This window comes from Hydractinia symbiolongicarpus, chromosome 11 (assembly GCF_029227915.1).
Source record: "Hydractinia symbiolongicarpus strain clone_291-10 chromosome 11, HSymV2.1, whole genome shotgun sequence".
Lineage (NCBI taxonomy): Eukaryota > Metazoa > Cnidaria > Hydrozoa > Anthoathecata > Hydractiniidae > Hydractinia > Hydractinia symbiolongicarpus.
The window spans coordinates 5,759,567-5,784,666 of NC_079885.1; the positions used below are offsets into that span (position 1 = coordinate 5,759,567).

Below are 25,100 nucleotides of genomic sequence, written 5' to 3' on the forward strand. Positions count from 1 at the left end.
ATGGTCTTAAATCCCTCGTAACAGTGATCTTCATTATCAGACTTTTAATCTCACTTAGCATTTTTAATATTTTAACTCGCTTGCTACTATTGTATGTGAACACACCTGATTTTCCTAATGCTTCATTGTTACATGCTTCAACAGATACAAAGGCAAGAAATTCATATGCAATGAATAAATGTTTGCCTGACTTTGTCAGGTAGGTTTCGACAAAACAAATACATCAGCTAAATACGAGGGAAAAATTAGTAAATCAGTAGAAAAATAAATGCTTGATTCGGAAAGTTGACTAGTGGAAATGTTTTGTCAAATGAATAAAATGAAGATTAGATAACACCCTGCAGTGTAGATGAGGGGTGGAGGTCGGGGTGATACTTTACGAGTAGTAAAACATGGCTATGCTGGCATACTACTGCACAATTTGAATTTCAACTGCTTGTTGGCTAACATGTTTTTACATTCCTTTTTTTCTAAGCCGAGATAAAAATTGTCGCAAACTACACTATTAAGTATCTGTTGAATCTTCGTTCAAGTCCATAAAGTTCTATGAATATAATTTCTGTCTGACAATTATAAAATCATCAAAGAGTCAACGGTTTAAAAAGTCACCGGTTTTGTCCATCGAAACCAGAATACCATATGATTTACCCCCGTTATTTTACGGCAGTATTTTCTGTTTCGTAAAGTTCCATACAGGAATTGTAAAAATGGTAAGACATAATTTGTAGTTTTTTCACATGTTTTAAAACCTCTCAAATCAGCAGAAGAACTATGTGACAAGCTGGTTTACAGAACTGTATGAGCCAAATGTAATATTTTGTTTCTTATGCTACTACATTTTGCATGTCATAACATAACAACCCTTGCAAGAAGGTTTATGAATTAGTTTTTGATAGATTGTTTATCAAACCGACAATATAACTTATAAAGGAAAGGAAAGGAAAATTATTTTAAAAAAAAATACTGTTAAACCTTTCAATATGTTTATGTATTTTATTTCACTTAATTATTTAATGAGAGTAGTGTGAATAATAATTTGAGATGATAAAATAAAGTCAGAAGCGATTAGTTGACATGATGAGAGGATAAAGTTTACTTTTTCTTATTTCAGTATGCTTAATATTTAACACTTGTTTTTTAACTACTGCTTAGCAAAAGTTATGGAATAAATGTCCTGTCAAAGTTTTGTTGTGGTTGCTGTCATTACTTGCATCGTTGCATACATTTTACAAATACAGTTGTATAATGAATTAGGTAAGTTCACTACACATATTATCCAATCAACCTTTAATATCTTTCTTTTTGTTCATTAGTCCTTGTTTACTTACTCTCTTGATTATTATTTGTTTGTTTATGCTTTATTTATTATTGATGTACCGCTTTTCATATTTAGCACGCCAACCTTTAACACCCTTCTTTTTATTCATCGGTCGTTGTTTATTTACTCTCTTGATTGTTTGTGTGTGTGTGTGTGTTTGTTTGTTTATGCTTTATTTATTATTAATGTACCACTTTTGATATTTAGCACCCCAACCTTATTTAATCGTGGGTGTGTTATCATCCAGAGATCATTTTCCACACAGAGAAATTCTTCGTAAAGGCATCAAAAATCAATATACAAAAAAAAGGTAATGAAATCGATATCAGATTTTTCCTGAATCTCACAATAAAGGTAACAGGTATAGATCTTATCAAAGGAGATTTTAAGGTTCTGTTTATCTATTATATTTGATTGAATTTCAGTTTCGTATGCTGTTGATGTACTTATGCTGGACATTATGCTGCAACATACATTGAGACAGTACTGTTAGTTTTAAGGACTCAAACTTCTTGTTCACTCAAACTTATGCATCCCAGGAAAATTCTGTTTTGTTCAGCAAGGTCTTTGAAAAAATTTGTTAAAATCTGTGTACGTGATAAATGTAAAATTCTGAAATCAAAGATTTTCATGGAACGTTTATGTGGTAACTTTTAGTTTAATTAAATTTTCTCTTTTTAGGATACTTGTGAAATTTATCATCAGTAAGGAACCATGTCTGATACCATTTAATTATCGATTGAATCCTTATGAATGTGAGAAGGATGACTTTACACAAACACATCTAGGTATGAGAAGTATTGACACGATACATAAGAATCTCTACGAAACAAAATTTCTACATAACAGAAATTTGTGCAAAACTGAAAATGATGTAATTAAATAGCACTCAAACTTAATTTTTTTGGCATTAGTGGGACAAATCTGATTCATATCTGAATAATTTTTTTCTCACAAATTCAACTGTGATTCAAATTCTAAATTTAAATATCATATTGGAACACCTCAATGGTGAAACACTGAAATCCTTATGTGAAAGAAGTGATTGTGAAATGAAGTTTAAGCAACGTCAAAGAATTCATTATATTAAGGTCCATATTTTTTTAACTTTGTTGTATTACTTACCACAAACCCAATCACAGTTAATTAGAGTTTTTTTTAGCTGTAACTTTTGGTGCAACTTTTTTTACATTCAAAATTCTATTCCGAAAAAGTATTTTATTAAATATAGGATCGATTAATGGTGAATGGACTACGTTCCTGACACAATCTGCCTTCCCCTAATTCTATGGTGCCCAAAAGGGTCGAAACTTTTAAAATGATTTGACACTACTACAAATTTGCATTGCACCAGAACAGGACATATGTTTGTCACCTTGCATTAAAATGTCTTCACTATTGAATAACTTGTTCATTCAAATGTAGGATTGATGGATTTGCATATTCTCTTAATCATAATCTACTACAGACTGTTTTATAGTTCATCACATATAATGAGGTTTTTTTCCTTTTCCTCTTTTCAGAATCCATTCACACACATGAGGTGAAGCAAAACTCACGTGCAATTACATATGCTACTGATGGACCCATTGGAATTGATTTTGTTGTAAGATCTCTGAATTTGATGCGCAATAACAACAAGTGAATTTGACCATAGGAGCAAGTACTAAGCTGTAGACGGTTGTTTGTTTTAAAGGATTTTAAAGTGTTTTGATTCCTATAAGCAGATGCAATGCATTACATTTAGCTACACATAAAGAGGCTTAAAAGCACAAAAACACAAGTGCTTTCATTTGTATTATATAGGTACATCATGATGTTGTTATCAAGCAACTGGGTTTGTTTGATTTTAAAAACGATGGTTTCATTGGAGCGTTGAAAGTCATTTTATACAACACTGTTACCCATGTAAGTAGCATGCTTCATAAAACATTAATTGTCGAATGTCTAAAAAGACATGATGAGGTAACATTGAAATTTGATGTTCATAAATGTCTAAGAATTTTTAGCTTCTAGAAAATATACTTTACTGAGAAGCTGTAAGTTATGTTCTTTTTTTCTTCATCTGTACTAATAAAATTATTACTAGTTTTAAAGCTTTCTTTACGTTAGGACACCGAGCATATCTTTTCCCGATTTCGCCGTCAGAATGACATTAAAGAAAAGAGAAAATTCTGCAATTTGATCATTTAAAGTCGTGCACGCAAAAAATATAAATCTTGAATTTGGTAGAGTATCTCACATTTGAAAATAGATGAAAAATACAAAATTTAATTCCATTTATTCTACGGTCACATAGCATAATGGCGCAACTGGGAAGGATAGACAAATATTACTTCGGGACAACATATCAGGATTTGTATCCATTATAGATATTATCGTAAATTTACATGATCGATGTTGATTTAGGAACCTGTGATAGCATCATCATTTGTTTCATTCAAAAGTGGACAGCTACACGAATCATTTCGTTATAAAACTGTTCAAGAGTACATGCTACCGAAGGTAGATGAAACATTAGTTGTTCACAAGAAAACTTTATTTTGGCATGTTTCTTTTGTGTATGTTAAACTACTAAACTTTTGTGTATGTTAAAATTTGTGTCGAATTTAAATTGAATGTCGAACGTATAATGTTACACAAGACCAACGTCTGATGCAATTTTAAGACAGTCAACTGATGGAGATGAAAATTTTTTCTCACCTCAGAACGATAAACCTTTTATATGGTGTTTCCAGAGTTTTTCATCGATTTATGTTTACATAAAGGGTTTTCGCGGCAGTCTCGTTGTTGAAGGAGCTACTTCAGATGATCCGTTACTGCGTGGTCACACAGACTGCAAAGTTACTGGAAAAGGAATGATCAGTTTTATGAAAGTAAGCATGTTTACTTATGAATGGCTAAAAGGTATATTCCGTTTTCAATTTAATTAATTTAACTTAATTTGAAAAAAGGCCTTTTTTCGCTTTTTGAGATTTTATTTTTTACTTTATTTTTGTAATACATTTTTCTTTCTGAATAGGGATATCGTTACAGCGACGAGATTGGAGAATTTCCTCTTCAATATAACAAACATCCAAAAATCGAATGTTATTTGGTTTCAGCATCGTTGGTTTTCTCCTCATACGGTAAGTTTTAGGCCTCAAAATTTTAATGTTTTTCGCTCATCGTAAACATTTTTACATTTACAATGTCCCAGCATGCCTTGTTTACCTCACCCTTGGGACTCAATCAGGTATTTATTGTGTATATATCTTTTTTACCATGGTAAAAATCTTGTTTACCACAGGTATATCAGCGAATCACAACATGACTGACTGGCTTTCACAAAAAGATAAGGAATACAATGATCTGAAAATACAGTCACAACATGAAGAACTAAGTTTGAAGAAAGAACAAGAAAAATATGGAGATTTATTGTTTGTGAATGTTGTTGAAAGTTATAGAAGTCTTCCTAAAAAGATGCTGTTCTTTTATGATTGGTAAAAATATCTTGCTTTGTGTTTTTCTTTAATTTTTCCAGCTGTGGTTAAAAATTGAGCGGATTATTTTTTCATTGTTCCCTCTTTTGTTGAGCTGCTTCAAGCAAAGATAATTTTTGTTTGTTTTGATTATGGCTGTAATTTATCCTCCCCCTTCTATACTACCTTCTTTCTTTTTGTTATCACAATAACGCTACCATATTGTTAGCTATTGTTTATCGTATTTGTAATATTTTAGGTTATCGAGACTTCCAGGGTACGAATTTGTTTTAAAAACAGATGATGATTGTTACGTCAACGTGACTGGGATTATCGAGGTATGTGACTATTGACACATGGTAGTTGAAGATGAGCCATTTATTGTGTATTTACTTTTTACTCTTTATGCTGTAATTCCTTCTCGCGTTGTATCGTTCGTTTTTTAGTCAACTTTTGGGCCAGCAATGCAGAGGAGTGTAATAAAGCTTTAATATGAGGAAAAGATCCTATATAAAATCATATTAAATCGCTCATTTAAACTTATTATTAACTTAGTTTTTTATTGCGTAAGTGCTGACATTTTAAAGCGCAGTCTTTAAGTATTACACCCTTTATAGTTCCTTGTTTAAGTTTCGTATATAGAGAACAGGTTTGAGGTTTAAGGGGAGCAAGGTTTGAGGGAAGCAAGGTTTGTTCCCTAAATTGCTGTCATTGTAAATTTTATTTATAATAAAATTATATTAATATTTCTTTTCTTATTTTTCCAGACTTTGTTGGAAATATCCGAGCATGGTAAAAACAATATTTGGTTAGGAAGGTAATTACACTTTTAAAAATAATTTATGTTTTAGAAGTTTGAATAAGAGAAATTTTGGAATTATGTAAAATTGACTTTTTTAAAAAAGACTTTGATGAAAGAAAAGATACATCCAAAGTTATTCACATGTTTATGTTATCATTAAAAAAGCATGTAACCTTTTATTCCAGCGGTCAGGTTTGCTGTAACAAAAAATAATTGACTTTTAGGCGGTTTTGAGGGCGAAATTTTGAATATCCAGCAGCAAATTAGATGCGAAACATATTTTTGATTTTCACGAGAAACAAAAGATTTGAAAAACAAATTAGAGTTTAAAATGTTTCCAGTATAAGTTTTCCCTAGGCGTTCCGATTGGTTAAAAGTTTAAGTGAAATAACTGAGTTTCTACTTTCAGGAATGTTGCCAGCAGGTCAGAAATTTTGTTTATGAGTCAGAAGTTTCATTTACACGTCAGAAATGTTGCTTACACGTCAGAAATGTTTACGCGTCGTAAACGTTGCGGAAATGAAAAAAAGTTTGATTTTACAGAAAGATTCCTCACTTCAGTCTTAATTCCATCTCTGTCTCATTGACAAAAAAAGTCAATGTATATAAAAAAAATCCTTGAAAACAGTGGCAGGTAAAGTAAGTCCTACTGCGCATGTGCAATTATCATATATGGTCGGCGAAAAAAAAAGTTGCGGCCCGAAATTTTGCTTCACTTTTTAGGGTTTTAACTTTGCCGGATTGTTTTTTAGCATACACAAACACGCGTTTTGTGATAAGTTAATTCTTGTTTAGTTTTCGAAAGAATTTTGCACTGGATAAGCATGGAAAGTGGGCTGAGTATGAATATACATCCGCGTCGTATCCACCGTTTGCGTGCGGTTCTGGTTATGTCCTGTCACGTGATATTGTTGCATGGATATCAAGTAACAAAGATAGCTTAAAAATCTATCAGGTAGTACGCTAATTTTAAGAAAGCCCTTTAGTGTCACTTTCTGTAATTATAATTTCGAAATAATGGATAGACGAAAATAAAGTAGATTTCTGTTTAAAATTTCAAAAAAAGTTTATAAGACAGTAAGTATTCTGCGTGTACATCTTATGTTTAGGACGGAAGTAGCAGTACGCATGCGCATGTTACTTCTTAACGATGGTTTAAACATTTTTAGAATGAAATATATTAATTTCGAGAAAGCGCAAGAGACGCCTATAAAGTATATTGAAAAGACATTTTAATATTTTTATGCGAATTCACGAAGACGAAGAAAATATAAAGATTTTAAAATCCGTTTGAAACTTTTAAAAAATAAAAACAGTTTTGCAAACTAATTCGGTTGCATTGCGCCCCACCTTTACTCTCAGCGCCTCGACTGAGCGCCTTTTTGTTCTACGGCTTTAGCCGGTAGAACTTTAAAATGGGCTTCTTTTTTTGTGGCCGTTTTTACTATCGAGACTAGTGAAGCACAGAAGGGTACCAGTCTAGTGTAGCAGTACGTAAATCATTAGATTTTGAAAATACACTGTTGAACCTTGTTGCTCCAAGGTTGAACGGTACAAAAGGTACAAAAACCTATTATTTTTACAAATAAATCATTTTGAATTATTATTTTATGTTCAGTTGGTTTCGCCAGTTTGACCTATCTTTTTTAAACGAGAATAGCAAGAGAATCAAGGGATTTAAAGCGATTAAATAATATTAAGGCCATTCAGAAATTGTATTTTCTATAACAAAAAAAAAAAGCGTGTGCACAGTTACTTGGCGTTTTTATTCTTCCTTGTCCTGAGATTTTTAATTCAATGAAAAAGACCATGAGAAGTCCGCTACGGTGATCGTGTAATGTAAATTCAATTTAATATTTAATCCCAACCCCAGCCAAATCGAAAACTTTCGAAAAAAATGAATATTGTAGAGATGATACATACCTTAAACTCAGGGACTTAGTAGTAGTAGTCCAGGAGCTCATAACAGAACTTTAGGTCCCATTTTCTACAAAAGGTTTGACCCTCTAAATAGGTTGGTAGTATCACGGACAATAAAAATCACATGGTCAGCTGACCCAATTTGGGGGCGTTTGGGTCCCAGGCCCCTAAAATTACCCTAATTCGAGACTCCTATTTGGTCCCATAATTCTCAAAGCTTAAAAGTTAGTAACGTGTGTCATTATATGAGAGAATCTGAAAAATGATAAAGCTTACCGAAAAATTGGGTCTTAAGACTGGGTCAGACCCCCCTCAAAGACCATATTTAGGACCTTAATTTGTCCCCATAAGCTACAAACTCCAAATTTTGCACAAACATTCTCTAACATAGTGTAATGTCAGTGGTCATAAAGCTGACCAAAAATTTGGGTCTCTTGGCCTAGTCAGACCGCGTCTCGCCCCATATCTCTATTTTTAATGCGGAGGAGAAGCAATAGAAAAACATTTGTCTTATTTCCAATGTGTTCAGGGCCTTAACTTATTTTTAGAATTTTTTTAAATAGAATAGAACGTTTTCGTCCAAATACAACAGGAAACCGACATAACAAACCAGACAGTGAAAGAAAAAAGTTAAGAGAAGCAGTTATTTTGAAGCAAGTGAAGTAAAAACGTGAACAAATTACCGGGATATTTGCATATTAGACTATCAAATATAGAAAATTAGAAACTTTAGATAAAATGTGATAGATAGAAGATATGACAGGTAAAGATATATGTAATTATATCAAGTTTTTAGTTACTGCATGTTGTAGTCAGTTTCGGATGATAAGTCAAAAAAAGTTTTAATAGTCTGTTGTTGAACTGAATTTTTTAAACATATATTTTGTCAATTTTTACTTCATTGATTGAATTTCTCATTTCGTAGAATTTTCGAACAAAGAAATATTCAATAAGATCAATGAAAGCGATGGTAAGAGGAAAACATAATTAATTAGAATACATTAATTTAAGATAACCAATAACAAGTTATTATTGTGATATTTTGCAGATGTTGTAGCTACTGTAGATGACAATTTAAATGCAAATGGAAATACTGACAGTGATGGTAAGTTGAAGATGCTTTAATGTAAATGAGACCTTCTTTGATTTACATACTTGTTAGATTATGTTGAAGCCTTGTAAATATTAATTCCTTTGTACATTTTTACGTTCTAATTATATTAACTGATTTTTTACGCTATTTACAGAAGAATTACAATATATCTTCATATTAACGTTTTGTTGTTTTGTATATTATATTTAAGTGACATGGCGTATTGTATTTATACAATATATTTAATGTTTTTGAAATCACTGCTTAATCGGAACACCTAAATTTCCGTAAAACCTTCTTTTCACCACAATTAAAACCGTTTTTGTCAATTTTGTAACTTTTAGAACGATGCTGTGTGCTGCATGTTGGTGATGGATACAAAGTTGGCAAAATAAATCTCTTCAATACGGAAACCCTGGGAAAGTGCAAATCTATCTTAGTTACACGTAAAAATGGAAATCTAAAGTACAAGGATACGCAACTTCCTGGCTTTGTGAATAAAATTCAAGGATTTCATTTAAATTGTTACAAAAGATTTATAGCATTGTCTGAAACACAGAGAAAAAATCTCCCCAACGATAAGAAAGTATCTAAAGCTGTCCCTTTAACCCGTTCAAAAATTTCCATAACAGTGCAATCATCTTCAACAGGAGTGTTTTCAAAGATATGTATTTTCTGCATGCGAAAGGAAAAGAAGCACAAAAATTTAAAGCAAAAATTAAATGCAGCATCTACAGAGAATTTTCAAGAAAATATAAAAAAGTATGCACGTTGGTTGGAAGATAAGCCTATGTTAGTGCGAATCGGAAATGAAGATTTTGTAAGCAAAGAAATATACTACCATGGAATGTGCAGGGTCAGTTATCAAAGCAAGGCCGAAAAAACACCATTGGCAATACAAGAGAGGAATGAAAAAGGGATGGAAAGACAAAAACTTGAAACATCCTGGCATACTGCGAGAGGGATTCACTGCAAGGCTTTTGAAGGTGTTTGTGCTTATATTGATGATCACATCCTAAAAGAAAAAGATGTTATCTTACTCAGCGAGATAAAAAATCAATATCACATGTTACTAGCAGAAATCGGGAATGAAGCATTCGAAGATATTGAATCGTCTTCAGCAAAACTTGAGCAAAAATTATTAAAGCATTACAAAGAAAGTATACAAATCATGAAGGGGAAAACAAGACGTGGAAACTTGATATTCTGCAGCACCATTTCCGAAGAAGAAGCTTTCAGGAAAGAGTACTCGATGAAGACAAAATTGAAAGCGAAGATTAGAGATGTAGCGTTTGCATTAAGGTCTGCCATAATGGAAATTGAAAAATGCCCTATACCCGATGAAGTGACATTTGCAGATATAAAAAAAGGTGAAGTTGAGGCACCAAATGAATTAATTGAATTTTTCAGTTACCTTATTGGTGGTCCTGACCAACGCATAGTAAAGTCAAATCAGAAGCAGAGGCGCATAAAAAGTATTGCTGACGATGTCATATTTGCTGCAACATCAGGAAAAAAAAAACCTGCAAAACATTTGCAGCTTGGACTGGCAGTGAAAAGCATTACAGGAAGCAAAAAAGTGATCGAAATGTTAAATAGACTTGGACACTCTGTTAGCTATAGCATTATCGAAGAACTAGAAACAGAATTAACTTTTACATCAACAAAGGCCGGGAATGCCACACCACATGGTATGAAACTAATGTCAAGTCTTGGAACAGGCGTTGCATTCGACAACTTTGACAGATTTGTTGAAACTTTAAGTGGAAAGGATACCTTGCATGATACTGTTGGGATAGCGTACCAAGTTGTGTCACAAAATAATGACAAATCATTGGAAGAAGATGACGATTCTACCCTTGGCAATTCTCAGCTATCTGGAAAGAAAAAACGTAGATCATTTCTGGCTGTAGGATTAGACATAGAGCCGTACAGAAAAAAACCTAAGATGTTAACAAGAATAATGCTTCCACTAGATGACCAGAGAAGGGCGTCAGAACCCCTTTCATATATCAAAGCACGCATGTACGATACCTTGTGGATGATGGATTTTTATTTTTCACCCGACACTACACCAATGTGGGTTGGCTGGAATTCTATAATTTTTCAAAATACCAACAATCTGCAAAAAGTTTGGTACCTGCCACAAATTAATCAGTCTCCAACTTCTATAGCTGTAGTAGCAGAAACATTGAGGCGTGCACAGGTGATTGCGAATGAATGTGGTAAAAAAAACATTTCAGTAACATATGATCTTGCGATTGCCAAAGTGGCTATGCAACTTCAAGCAGAAGAATCTCCAAAGTTTGACAATATATTTGTCGCTCTAGGTGCATTCCATGTAGAGATGGCCATGTTTAGCGCATTTGGCAAGTACATCGCTGAATCTGGTGGTCCGCATATCCTAAATGAAGCTGGTGTGATTGAAAAAGGTTCTCTCAAGTCATTTTTACTGGGAAAGTGTTACAAGAGAAGTAAAAGATGTCACCAAATACTTGCACTTGCAATGGAGATTCTTCATTTTCAATATTTTCTTCAAGAAAGAGAGGAAATTCAATTAAAAGAAGATATCCAAGAAGAAATCAAGTTCATAAAATCCCAAGAACCCTTGAACTTGCATGAAGGACATGAAGTATCCAAAGAAGTCAACAATGTCTTGCGTGAATACAGTCAATTCAGGCAAGATACAGAGAAAGGAAATCATGGTGCAACAGCACAATATTGGATGGGGTACGTCGAGATGATTCGACTTTACCATGATTTTAGTAGAAGCTTGAGGGATGGAAACTTTGATCTGTATGTGTGCTGCTTGCCTAAAGTCGCAAACTATTTCTTTAGCATGAACCATCCAAATTACGCTCGTTGGATTGTCCGTTATCATGATAATCTTCTCAAACTAAAGGACTCTCATCCCGAGGTTTACACTGAATTTCAAAGGGGATTATTTTCGCTGCGAAGAACCCAAAAGTCATTCTCAAGATTACCAATCGACTTGACATTAGAGCAAACGATAAATGCAGATGCTGCATGTCAGCGAAAAGGTATATCAGCTTTAACAAATTCTATTTCTGCTCGTCAACGATGGGCACAAAGTCATTCTATTCGAACAAGTATTGTGTCATACGTGTTTGAAAATTTGGGGATGACAAAACAGGAAGACGTGTCTCAAGATTTAAAGGCCAGCAGAATGCGACAAAATTCTAAAGATTTACATCAAGTTATAAACATGGTCAAGGAAACCATGAATCCATTTAACGATGCTATTGAAAAACAATATCTTTTTAATATAGCATCAGGAAAAGCAGCCTCACCAGACACAACAAAGTTTTTGCTCAACATCGTTAGTGTTGGAAGCAAAGCACGTGATAAATTTATTGACGAATGTTCTAAAGATCCAGCAAGATTCGAAAAACCTATACGAAGACAAACATTACACACATTTGCAACTGGGGGAACGAAGTATAATATTAAAGCTGCTGACAACAAAGTGGTTGCTGTAACGATGATGAGAGATTTGTTTGGTAGCATCTTGTACCATTCGCTACAAAGGAAAATTGATATGGCAGAGGTACTGAAGTATCCTCTAACACCTGTCCCTTTATCTCTTGGACATGTTGATGGCAAAATGCAAAAGACCCCTAAAGTCAAATTATTGAACGAGTTAGAAGCAAAAGTAAAAACTGACGATCCAAATCGCGTCGATGTTAACATAATTGATGGAATGTTTTTCCTACATCTTTTTGTAGACCTTCCAGCAACATTTGGAGCTCTGGCAACATTCATTTTGAAACGCGTTTGTGCTAGCAAGGGAAACATCATACATTTTGTTCTAGACAAAATGGTACACCCGAGTATCAAGGATTGTGAAAGGGATTTGCGATGTACTGAGAGACATGGAGCTTATCAGATAACTGGACCTGAGCAAAAAAGACCTTCAAACTGGTTGAATGCATTGAGAAATGATCACTTCAAAGCAGCATTGGTGGAGTTCTTAGCCTTCTTTTGGGAAAACAACATGCATTCAACAGTACTTGGAAACAAAACAGTCATAATGAATCGCAATGATACCTGCTACATGTTTAGAGTTGAAGGAGAGATCGTGGTCAAAACCGAGATCGTTAAATTGTTTTCAACTCATGAAGAAGCTGATTCCAGAATTTTGTACCACCTATCTTCGATTCAAACACCAGCAAACGTTGTGATAAGAACCATAGATACTGACGTGCTGATAATTGCTCTTGGCTGCCTTAGTAAGTTACCTAACAGCTTGAATATTTGGATGGAAACCGGTGTTTACACTAAAAATACATTAAGGTACATAAGTATTAATCAAATATACCAGAAATTGGGCAAAAATATTTGCATGGCCTTGCCAGCATACCATGCTTTCACTGGATGTGACTATACAGCATCGTTTAGTAGGAAAGGAAAAATTCGACCTTTCAAACTACTAGAAAAAAATGAAAGTGTGCAAGATGTATTTAAACAGCTAGGAACAAATCTTGATGTCACAGATGACGCTTTTGCAACGTTGGAAAAATTTGTATGCAGCATGTATGGAAAAAGGAATCTATCATCTGTAGATGAAGCTAGGTTGGTAATGTTTTTGGAAAAGTATAAACCAAAAGGAGAAAATGAAGCAATTTCCTGTGTTAAAAAGTTTGATGGAAGTTCTCTACCACCTTGTTTACGAGTGTTGCGTCAAAAGATTTATCGAACAAAGTATGTTGCACAGTTATGGATGTCATCAATAACGTCCGAGCCTCCAAATCACCTTCCTGAAGACATGGGTTGGCTGCTGAAAGATGGCAGCTATATCATTAAGTGGTACGAAGGCGAAATGTCTCCAAAAGCAGTAGATGTCACCAGCAATGAAAATTATTATGGATTCTCCAGAGAAGTAGAAGGTAAAATTTTGGATATTAAGTTTTACAATCTAGTCACTTAGTTTTTTAATTATTACTCGGAAGCAATTCTTTATTTCCGCTACTGCCGCCGCTATTTTAAATATTAAAAGTATTTCATTCTCCTTAAGATTTTGAAGGGTTTGATGAACTGTCAAGTGATGACGATTCAGACAGTGATGACGAAACTAGTGACGAAGACGTGTAATGATAATTTAAGGTTAGATTTTTTTTGTGGGATATGACAAAAAATTTACAGAATAGGATTCAATGTCATATATTCTAGAACTGAGTAACCTTTTTAATATTTTTTAATGTTGTATTGTAGTTTAAACTAGATCTTATGACTGAATGACATTTCTCATCTTTAGATGCTGATGCAGAACAATATCAATCATGCTGCTATAACCTATTGTACATATTTATATTTTATTAAATGCTATCAGAGCATTTCTTTTTTAATTTGATATCGCTAACTATTGTCTGACCTGATCAAGAGACCGTAATTTTTGGTTTGCTTTTTGCCAAATCACAATAGTCTTACAAAATTTTAAGTTTGTACCTTATGAGGTCTAATTTGAGTCCCTGTTCAGATCTTTGTCTGACCTGCTGATAGGACCGCATTTTTTGGTAAGCTCGACCATTTATGTATTACATAGTTAGTATAGAACACAAATATTGAGTTTGGGCTTTGTAGTCATTGGTTTTTTTTACCCTCTAAAAGTTGTTTAAAATAGGGATTTGGGGCGAGACTTGGTCTGACTAGGCCAAGAGACCCAAATTTTTGGTCAGCTTTATGACCACTGACATTACACTATGTTAGAGAATGTTTGTGCAAAATTTGGAGTTTGTAGCTTATGGGGACAAATTAAGGTCCTAAATATGGTCTTTGAGGGGGGTCTGACCCAGTCTTAAGACCCAATTTTTCGGTAAGCTTTATCATCTTTCAGATTCTCTCATATAATGACACACGTTACTAACTTTTAAGCTTTGAGAATTATGGGACCAAATAGGAGTCTCGAATTAGGGTAATTTTAGGGGCCTGGGACCCAAACGCCCCCAAATTGGGTCAGCTGACCATGTGATTTTTATTGTCCGTGATACTACCAACCTATTTAGAGGGTCAAACCTTTTGTAGAAAATGGGACCTAAAGTTCTGTTATGAGCTCCTGGACTATAGTTTGAGTTTTTTTAAAACGTAAAGTAGGAATCTTTTTAACACAGCCAATGTCGTATGCTTTGTTCTTGCTTGTGGTCGCACCATAATTTTGTTAAACTGCGCATGCACGAGAACAATGTTTAGATGTCTCGATAACCCAAATAAATATACAAGTATTAATAACAGTGAATAGTTCAATAGTAAAGGTTGTAAAAATGGCAGCGCAGAACGAAACAAGGAAAACCGTTTGTTGAAGTCTAAATCAGGATCGCTACTCATTTTTAAATTTCAAGTTTTTTGTACTGTATTCAGGAGAAAATTTCGTTTCTCTTTTCATTTTGAATATTCTTGTTACGTTTTTTTTCAGTAAGAAAACGACGGCAACGTAGTTCAATGCCGTCGTCTTTGGGTGCCGTCGTCGTCGATGCGTTAGGTCCCTACTTTTCTTTGCGAGACGGCAAAAAATACATTATAACTTTATAATGTAGTTTTTAAGTAAGTACAATAGATGTCCGTTAATTCGAACACACAAGGCACTAAATTATTTGTTCGAATTAACGAATGTTCGGATTATCGAAAGTTCAGAAAAAAACAAGAATTTTAATAAAATTTTAAGAATTTTTTTTAAGAATTTTAATTTAAGTTTTTATGCTAATATAACTTTATTACAACTTTACTACAACTTCTTACAAAAAACTTTTAACGTTGTTTACTTCGCGATGGGCAAGGCCTCTAAATTCCTTGTAAACTTAATTTTATTAGAAATGCCAATTTAATTGATAAATTGAAAGAAATTTTGCCACCATTGATGCATTAAAATGAAAATGATTTTTTAATTTTTACATAAGATGTTATTTATTGATACACAAAAGTTCGAATTAACGAGCATAATGTAGCCTTGGGACTAAAGTTGTTTGAATTAGCGAAATGTTCGAAATAGCGGAGTTCGCTCAAAATATAAGACTTTATTAAACCAAAACTCAAGGGACTTGGCAATTTGTTCGAAATAACGGAAAGTTCGAATTAAGCGGCATTCGAATTAACGGACGTCTACTGTATAGACCTTTTTGAATGTTTACGGTAAGCCCTTCTGGCTCTAACAACTGCGTGGCAGGCAAACAGATGCAGAAGCTTGTTGAAGAAAGGTCTTTTTCTATGGAACGCCATTTCGGCAAACTATCAACTTTCTGAGATCTTTTTATTTGGTTATCCGATTCTAATATTTGATTATGTGATTGCTTTACTCAGTTATGCGATGTTGTCATTCGGTTGTGTGGTTACTTCCTTCGGTTATGTGAATATGTTGTTTGGTTATGTGGTTACGTCGTTTGGTTATGCAGTTAGGTAATTTGGTTATGTGGTTTCTTCATTCGTTTATGCGGTTTCGTCATTATGCGGTTTCATCATTATCCGTTTTCGTCATTATGCGGTTTCGTCATTATGCAGTTTCGTCATTATGCGGTTTCGTCATTATGCGGTTTCGTCATTATGCGGTTTCATCATTATGCGGTTGCATCATTATGCGGTTTTGTCTTTATGCAGCTTTGTGATTAAGGTAATACCTGAAAACCATTTGTTTCCAGTTTCCCGCCAAAAGTAGAAAATAAAGAAAAACAAAAATAGCGGATAGGGAGTTGGTTCAAATTTTGAGAAAATTGAACTTTGACAAACTGATATACAGATTTTGTCAAGAGAAAATAACTAAAGATATTGTCTGTGAATTATCACTTGAAGATTTTCGAGTTCTTGGTTTGGTAGATCGTGGTGTCATCATGAAGCTAAGAGTTGATTGTCTTAAATATGGTAGCAGCGTTCCTGAGAAAATGCATGGAACAAAGAAATATATAATCCCAAAGTGCCAGATTGAGACTTTAATAGATAAAGGTTTTACCATTTTCAATCTTAGGAGCTTCGGAAAGGACTATTTATCGCCGAATGGTAGAATATGCAGAAGTTTCCAAAAATTAATGATAGCGATCTTGACCTTGCTGTGTTGGACACTATCAAAAGGTTTCCAAAGAAGAAAGAAATAGTTGTAAAAGAAATTTAAAAGAATAGAGGTATAGTTGTTCAACGATTCAGGTTACGCGACATAAATGTGGTGTACAAGAAGGAAGCCGTGGTCGTCTTAAACGTAGAACTTATAATGTGAAGGCGCCAAACCACTTGTGGCACATTGATTCCAATCACAAGCTGATACGATGGTACTTTGTCATTTTTGAAGCAATTGATGGATTCAGCCCTCTTCCAGTCTCACTCACATGCTTAGTAATAACAAAGCAGACACATTGTTGGAATGCTTCAAAAGGTCTTTCAACAGTTTTGGTCTGCCTAGTAGAGTACGATCGGATCATGGGCGTGAAAACGTGTTTGTTGCCGACTTTATGCTCCAACATCGTGGTTCAAACAGAGGAAGTATGATAACCGGTAAAAGCACACATAATCAACGTATAGAACGGTTATGGAGAGACGTTTACAATAGAGTATTAGGATTTTTCTACGAACTTTTTACTTTCATGGAGGAGAACAACATTTTAGATCCATTGAGTGACATAGATATAGCAGCACTTCATTTTGTATTTGTACCTGTAATTAATAACAGACTTGATACTTGGCGCAAGGCGTGGTCAAATCACCGTATTCGCACAATCAGATCCTCTCCAACGCGACTATGGCTTTTTGAACAAATCAACTTTCCTGTAGACGCACCTTTAACTATTGAAGATATCGCTCATTATGGAGTTGATGGTAATGTGAATACAGTTGATTATGTTGAGGATGAACGAGCTATCTATATTGCACCAATCCATGGTATATTGACCGACGAGATTATAGCTACCTTACAGGAAAATTTGCACCAATCTCCCTTTTCAAATCATGGGATCGATTTGAGGCAAAAAATAAGCTACAACAACTTTAAATTTTACTTTACTTTTTTCTCTCTTTAAATAAGATTGTAGAAGTAGATGAAATATGTAACAAAATATAATTTATGTCTATCTATCGTCTCACTTGTCCCTTACAAAGAATACCCATGTACCAAGTACGTAAAATTTTCATCAGGGATAAGCGGGATTCCTGATGATGGTCTCGGTATGCGAATTTGGTTGATGCAGGTGCGTGCAGTTGTTATGAATTTTCCTTGAAAATTAAACTGGGTTCCAACTCATAGCCCAACAATGGCTCTTCGTCAGTAAACTTAAGAATATGACCTAACGAAATGCTTCCTCTGCGACCACCTGAAGTTATAAGAAAAAACTGTATTCTAATCAAGTGTGTCCGCTGCAACCCCCCCCCTCCCCCAGAAATACAGAAAAAGAACGAAACTTACTTCCAGATTCTCTCATATACTTTAGAGATTTGCCGTGGACTTCATTTTCCAAAGCTTTTTTATTAGACCCGATTTCACTAAAGCTTGGTTTCAAGATTCGAGTTAGTTATTTTATTGTCAGTTGGTTGTTCTCATTCTTTCTGAATATGTGGAGAAGAATAGGAAAAGCGTGTGCAACCTATTGATAAAAAATCATCTGTATATGTATATGATTAATTTAGTTCATATTGTTTGTGAAGTAGGAATGTAAACACATATTCTGTAATTCCCGGAAATATAAATATTTAATTCTCTTTTTTGCAAAGTGCTCTCTAGGCATTTTTTTACTTGGGGACTACTTTCTTGTCAACGTAATAAGTTTGTCGTTCCCGAAACAAGAGGGGTAAGTTTGCTTGAAGGAAGACAGAAGATAAAAAAAATAGAACCCACTTGATAAACTCCCACTTCAGATAAATCATCTTGGATTTCCTTGACACATGGCATATCTGAACGTTGTTCAAAAACATTCTTTAACATGTCTTCTTCCATGAAACGTGGGATTTTTCCATTTTGTAAAATACTAAGGCCTAAGAAATAATACAGAATTTTACAAATTCTTGTTGGCTTCTTGTGGGTGATCGTTAATGAAAGAAAGCTGTTTGTTAACGCTGATGATGATGATGATGTTGTAGCTGCTGTTAGTTTATTATGATTGCAACAGTATGATCTTACTCTTATTCGGTCACCCAAGCACTTAACGCCTAATTTTTTCAGATTATCATCACTCGTTGCTGCTAAGATGCTGAAGTCCACTCTCTCTTGCTTAAACTTTTCCATGAGATGAGGCAATCCAACCTCCACCAACAATTTTTCCAAAAAATCAGACTGCTGCTGCACTGCCATCTTGAATTTTTCACTTGTTATAAATGTACTTTCCGCGTATTACCTCGTTTCTACCCTTGGGCAGCAAGCAGCATGGGCGGAAAGGTGAGAAGGGAAAGGAGAGAAAGGGGCGGAAGAACCGAATAATAGCAAAAAACCGCATAATGATAAAACCGCATAGTGATAAAACCGCGTAATGACGAAACCGCATAATGACGAAACCGCATAATGACAAAACTGCATAACCGAATGAAGAAACCACATAACCAAATTATCTAACTGCATAACCAAGCGACGTAACCACATAACCAAAAGACGTAACCACATAACCGAACTAAGTAATCACACAACCGAATGATAACATCGCATAACTGAATAAAGCAATCACATAACCAAACATTAGAATCGGATAACCAAACTAAGAGATCTCAGAAAGTTGATAGTTTGCCGAATGGCTTATTCGCATAAGGCAGTCATGGCTTTGCATATTTTTCAGTCTATTTCTTTCTACGGAGACATTTTTGAGGCTTTAAAATATTATTATAGTGTAGATGGATAACTGCTGATTGACATGTATTCATATAGTAAAATCCCTTTGAAAAAATTTTCGTCACGCCGAAAATGCCGTTACCTTTTTCGACATTTATTTTTTCGATAAGATACACGTTTTTTCTACAAATGTTGAAACTTAAGACAAAGACTTATTTTTTTGAAGAAATAGACCTAAAATTGCTCTTCTTTAATTCTGTAAAACTTTTTTTCCTCTGGCATTTTCAGAGCCCTCAATATCATGGCATGAATAGCGTTAACTGATCGAAAAAATTATTTTGGAAATTGCTCTTAAAACTTCAAAAAGAAATAAAAGATACCTGTTGATCATCAATTTCAAATATTTTTTGACAGTAGATATAGGAAAATCCCTTTTTCATAGCGAAAATTTTCTGTTATGATTTAGCGACTTACTTAAACTTACTGTAATCCTCCTAGCTGAAGACTAGTGAAGACTAGTAAGATAAACTCAGGCTGAACTGAAACAAAATTTCCTGGTTTTAAAATCGCTAAAATAAACTCTGTACAAATTTCTTCCTTCTTTATGTTTAGGGCGAAGACACTTCACTTGGGATATGGTTAGCGGCGATTGGTCCAACGTTACTACATGACAACCGATATCAATGTTTTCATGCATGTAAACATGGGATGCTGAGCTCACCTGAAAACAATATATATGAACTTGAACAGCTTTATAAGAACGTAAATATAACCACATTTTTATGTGATGCGTTAACATAGCGATGAGCGGTGCTTGAAAATATTAGTATGGCTGTTAATATTGACAAGCAGGCATGACATTAGAAAAATCGGTGTTAAATGAGCTAGGTATTAGCTAGCTAGCTTCGAATATAATATGAGTGGCTAGCTAGTTTACTGGCTGACTTGTGCCAAACAAACGTGAAATTTCAAGCTGTTCACCAAAATTGGTGATGTTGCTGGTATATATCCTGTGTCTCCAGTTATTTAGTGTACCTTATTTTTTAAACAACATCTGTGAAAATAACATTAGCAAGGCTTACTGATGACCGCGTGGTTTTAAAATAGTAGTTGAGTTGACCTTATTGGTGCCTTACCTTGTTTTTTTTTTATCAAGTGAGGGTAGTTTTGGAAGTATTTCTAACTCACATTTTACACATTTATGGTTTCAGAATTAGGATACTAATATAGTGGAGAAAGCTGAACTTAAACTTTCCTTGGAATGTTCCTGCTTGTGTCACATTTTAGGCCTCTATAGTATTTGGTAAAAAAATTTATTTCGAATTCCAAAAAATTAGGTTGACAAAAAAGGATGATATCCTAATTCATAAATTTTGTATTCAGAGAGTTGCCATCTTGCTATTTTTTCAGGCAAATGAAATTGTCCAGTGATTATGCTTGGTCAAAAACAAATTTTTACTTGAGAGGATCACTTCACAAAACAATTTTAAAATTGTTGTTTGTAAAAACACAAAATAGTTACTAATGTACTGACTAGAAAAAAAAATCTGTAACATTTTGTCCACAAAATGCTTGTCATATCGACCATTTGTGAGGTGAAAACAAAATTTTTGGTTCTATATTTTCATAAATCGACGCTATGGAAGATCATTTTCTGTTAATAAACAATTTGAACAATTCTGCAAGATTAATTTTCAAGATTTGATGTAAGCAAGAAAACAAAATACCTGGTTTTTAAGAACATTGAGACTGAGATTTTGCCAAAAATTAAGCATGTTTATAGCTGAAATCCAGACATTCTTATAAGAAAAAGTATACTATTTTACTTTCCTTTTTTTTGGATAAAAACCTGTATATTAAAAAAGGACTCTAGTTTTCCTACATATGGAGAGCCGATAGTTCAGCCGATAGTTTGAAAATATTAATTTTAAATATCATTTACACAACTAATGTTGAAAAATGATTTGTTAATTACTTATGCAGCTAAGCTATAAGAAAATCCAGCTGTTTCATTATTCTTGATGTTGAAATCTCTTTAATGTCCCCTTCACTTTCCCCCAAAGTCAATGTCACTTTTCTCTAGTACTGCAAGCTTTTGCAGTATATACTTCTGTTATAGCACCAATCAAGCATATTCATCATTGATTTTGGTGCAGTGAAGAGCTCAAAATGAAATTTACAATGTTTTTCCAGGTTTGTAACGTGGTGCTGGCTACTTTGGCTAGCTAATAATAATAAATTATTAAAGTGGCTAGCCCAGAAAATCACAAAAACCTGTAGTTAGTGGATTGTTTCCACTGGGGGCCTTTAATTTAATTTTTTTAACTGATCAGAGTAATATGAAGTGCCACTAAGCTTTAGTAAACTGTACATTGAGTTTTAGTTATTTACTTGGAAACCGTAAAATTAAAATTTATTCACATCATTCTAAAAACGTGGCTAGTTTTTAGGTTTAGCTAGCTAACATATATCAAAAGATACGCCCTTAAAATTTGCAATATTATAACTTTTTTGTCACACTACCACTTCCAATACCCTCTTTATAACCGTCTACAATTATGTGAAACTGCCAGTTAAAAGCTGTAAAGGTCAACATTTTGTTGATACATTCTTCAAACTTGCATGTAAACAACCAGCATCCCGAAATTTGCTCATAACTAATCTCGTTTTCATGCTATTCTGCATTTTCGCATGGATATGGAAATAGGTCTATTGTGTCTGATATTTTTAAACATGTATGTATAATATAAGGCTTATTTAAAACAAATAAAACAAGAAAGGAATATCACGGTAGTTTGTTATAGCGCCTCTTATCGGTTAGACGCCCCCTGTAATTTGATATCACACAGGGCGTTCATTCGTATTTATTATTTAAAAAAGGGCGTCTTATATAACTTGCATCAACACATAGAAAGACGTAATCAACAAAAAAATTTTACTTCAATCTTGTGTTGGTGAAAATGATTTTCTATCAAGTGCTTGTCTCAACACCCTTTTCCTACTTCCTAAGACTCGATTTTTAAGTAAACGCCCTTGGCTCTCAATCAGGTATTTATTGTATATATATCTTTTTTACCACGGTAAACGTCTTGTTTACCACAGGTATATCAGCGAATAACAACATGACTGACTGGCTTTCACAAAAAGATAAGGAATACAATGATCTGAAAATACAGTCACAACATGAGGGAAGCAAGGTTTATTCCCTTTACAAGTCGGAAATGTTGTTTACACGTCAGAAATGTTGTTTACACGTCAGAAATGTTGTTTACACGTCAGAATTGTTTACACGTCAGAAATGTTTACAAGTCGGAAATGTTGTTTACACGTCAGAAATGTTGTTTACACGTCAGAATTGTTTACACGTCAGAAATGTTGTTTACACGTCAGAAATGTTGTTTACACGACAGAATTGTTTACACGTCAAAAATGTTTACAAGTCGGAAATGTTGTTTACACGTCAGAAATGTTGTTTACACGACAGAATTGTTTACACGTCAAAAATGTTTACAAGTCGAAAATGTTGTTTACACGTCAGAAATGTTGTTTACACGACAGAATTGTTTACACGTCAGAAATGTTTACAAGTCGGAAATGTTGTTTACACGTCAGAAATGTTGTTTACACGACAGAATTGTTTACACGTTGGAAATTTTGTTTACGCGTCGTAAACGTTGCTGAAATGAAAAAAAGTTTGATTTTACAGAAAGATTCCTCACTTTGGTCTCATTAACAAAAAAAAAATCACTAAAGATAAAAAAAAATCCTTGTAAACAGTTACAGGTAAAGTGACTGCTATGTGCGTGTGCAATTATCATATATGGTCGGCGAAGAAAAAGCTGCGGCCAGAAATTTTGCTTCACTTTTCACAAACACACATTTTGTGATATCACTATACAATTCTTGTTTAGTTTTCGAAATAATTTTGCACCGGATAAGCATGAGAAATGGGCTGAGTATGAATATACATCTGCATTGTATCCACCGTTTGCGTACGGTTCTGGTTATGTCCTGTCACGTGATATTGTTGCATGGATATCAAGTAACAAAGATAGCTTAAAAATCTATCAGGTAGTACGCTAGTTTTAAGAAAGCCCTTTAGTGTCACTTTCTGTAATTATAATTTCGAAATAATGGATAGACGAAAATAAAGTAGATTTCTGTTTAAAATTTCAAAAAAGTTTATAAGACAGTAAGTATTCTGCGTGTACATCTTATGTTTAGGACAGAAGTAGCAGTACGCATGCGCATGTTACTTCTTAACGATGGTTTAAAAATTTTTAGAATGAAATATATTAATTTCGAGACTTTAAGAAAGTACAATCATTCAAGAGAGACGCCTATAAAGTATATTGAAAAGACATCGAAATAATTTTAATAATTTTATGCAAATTCACGAAGAGGAAGAAAAATATGAAGAGTTTTAAATTAAACAAGAAGCCCTGGGGGCTCTAAGAATTTCCGCTCGCTACCAAAATATTTGATGAAAACCTGCTAATTCGTTGTGTTATTGTGCTAAACATTTGAGGAGGTTTGGTGCATGAACCTCTGAAGATAAATTACACAAGTGACATTATATCTTACAACAAACGCAAACAAAACGAAACGTGTCATAATAAACTCACATTTTAAAATAAATTGCTAACAAAAAATACAGCCTAACATTCATGGTAAGTCTTGCGATTGAAACGTTTATGGACTTAAACGGCATTTGGTTGACAAAAAATCAAAATTTTGCTGTGACCATCATTTTCAGCATATTTTTTTTATTAACTGTGCCAATTTTTGTCGAAAATAAAGCAGTTTAAATTTTTGGTTAAATTTTGGCCCAAAATGACATTTAGGTGACAAAAATCAAACTTTTGTACCATCATCATTTTCAGCATACTTTATTTGTTAACTGTGCCAGATTTAGCCGAAAATGAAATGGTTTTAATTTTTGGATCAATTTTGGCCTAAAATGGCATTTAGGTGACAAAAATCAAAATTATTATGTCACCATTATGTTCAGCATACTTTTTTTGTTAACTGTGCCAAATTTTGTTGAAAACAAATACTAATTTTGTCCTGAAACATCATTTAGATGAGTTCCCAGTAGTTGGGGAGCTTGGGTGCGAAGTTTACATCTGTGACTCCGTCGTGTAATCCCAGGGTCGATTTTTTCTCAAAAAATGCTCCAAAAGAAAAAAACGACTGTTTTAAAGAATTTCCTACGCCTTCGGGCGCGGAAATTCAAAAATAACACTTCTGCAAACTAATTCGGTTGTATTGCGCCCCACCAGCTCTACAGTTTTCTGAATTATTCAGTATTTTGTCTAACCAAAAAAAATCATTTGTTTATTCCATTAATGAATAGCCAGTAAAGTAACAGTAATGGTTGTGTATACCTTTCTGTCGACCTATCTTTTTAAAACGACAAAAGCAAGAGAATCAGGGGACTTTAATCGATTAAAGAATAGTAAGGCCATTAGTCTTGTAATTGGATTTCATTTTAATATTTAATCCCCAACCCCAACCAAAATCTAAAATTTTCGAAAATCGTCAATACCGCAGAAATGATACATACCTTAAACTCAGGGACTTAATAGTAGTTTGAGTTTTTCTAAAACATAACGTGGCAGCTTTTTCAACGCATCCAATGTCGTACGCCTTGTTCTTGCTTGTGGTTACACTATGCTTTTGTTAAACTGCGCATGCACGAGAACAATGTTTAGATGCCTCGATAAACCAAATGAATAAACAAGTATAAATAACAGTGAATA

General features: G+C 33.9%; 2 protein-coding genes across 2 annotated transcripts; both read left to right on the plus strand.

Annotated features, from left to right (window-relative positions):
• Positions 1-47: 47 nt before the first annotated feature.
• LOC130614808 (UDP-GalNAc:beta-1,3-N-acetylgalactosaminyltransferase 2-like) lies at positions 48-20,426 on the plus strand. Its single transcript, XM_057436265.1, has 13 exons — positions 48-1,254; positions 1,526-1,628; positions 2,000-2,106; positions 2,842-2,924; positions 3,125-3,226; positions 3,728-3,823; positions 4,087-4,194; positions 4,341-4,446; positions 4,608-4,800; positions 5,039-5,117; positions 5,547-5,596; positions 6,377-6,536; positions 19,951-20,426. The coding sequence occupies exons 1-13, from the start codon at positions 1,170-1,172 to the stop codon at positions 20,137-20,139; spliced, it is 1,461 nt and encodes a 486-aa protein (XP_057292248.1). The 5' UTR covers positions 48-1,169; the 3' UTR covers positions 20,140-20,426.
• On the plus strand, positions 6,561-13,951 carry LOC130614805 (uncharacterized). Its single transcript, XM_057436263.1, has 5 exons — positions 6,561-8,471; positions 8,550-8,606; positions 8,939-13,501; positions 13,630-13,718; positions 13,870-13,951. The coding sequence occupies exons 3-4, from the start codon at positions 9,274-9,276 to the stop codon at positions 13,704-13,706; spliced, it is 4,305 nt and encodes a 1,434-aa protein (XP_057292246.1). The 5' UTR covers positions 6,561-8,471; positions 8,550-8,606; positions 8,939-9,273; the 3' UTR covers positions 13,707-13,718; positions 13,870-13,951.
• Positions 20,427-25,100: the final 4,674 nt, after the last annotated feature.

What these genes read in the sequence shown, in the direction of transcription:
- LOC130614808 (XM_057436265.1), top strand. Translation starts at nt 1,170, where the DNA reads ATGTCCTGTCAAAGTTTTGTTGTGGTTGCTGTCATTACTTGCATCGTT. An exon ending in TATACAACACTGTTACCCAT is followed by an intron (nt 3,227 to 3,727) that starts GTAAGTAGCATG and finishes ATGTTGATTTAG; the next exon opens with GAACCTGTGATAGCATCATC. An exon ending in AACAATATTTGGTTAGGAAG is followed by an intron (nt 5,597 to 6,376) that starts GTAATTACACTT and finishes ATTCTTGTTTAG; the next exon opens with TTTTCGAAAGAATTTTGCAC.
- LOC130614805 (XM_057436263.1), top strand. Translation starts at nt 9,274, where the DNA reads ATGCGAAAGGAAAAGAAGCACAAAAATTTAAAGCAAAAATTAAATGCA. An exon ending in ATTCTCCAGAGAAGTAGAAG is followed by an intron (nt 13,502 to 13,629) that starts GTAAAATTTTGG and finishes ATTCTCCTTAAG; the next exon opens with ATTTTGAAGGGTTTGATGAA.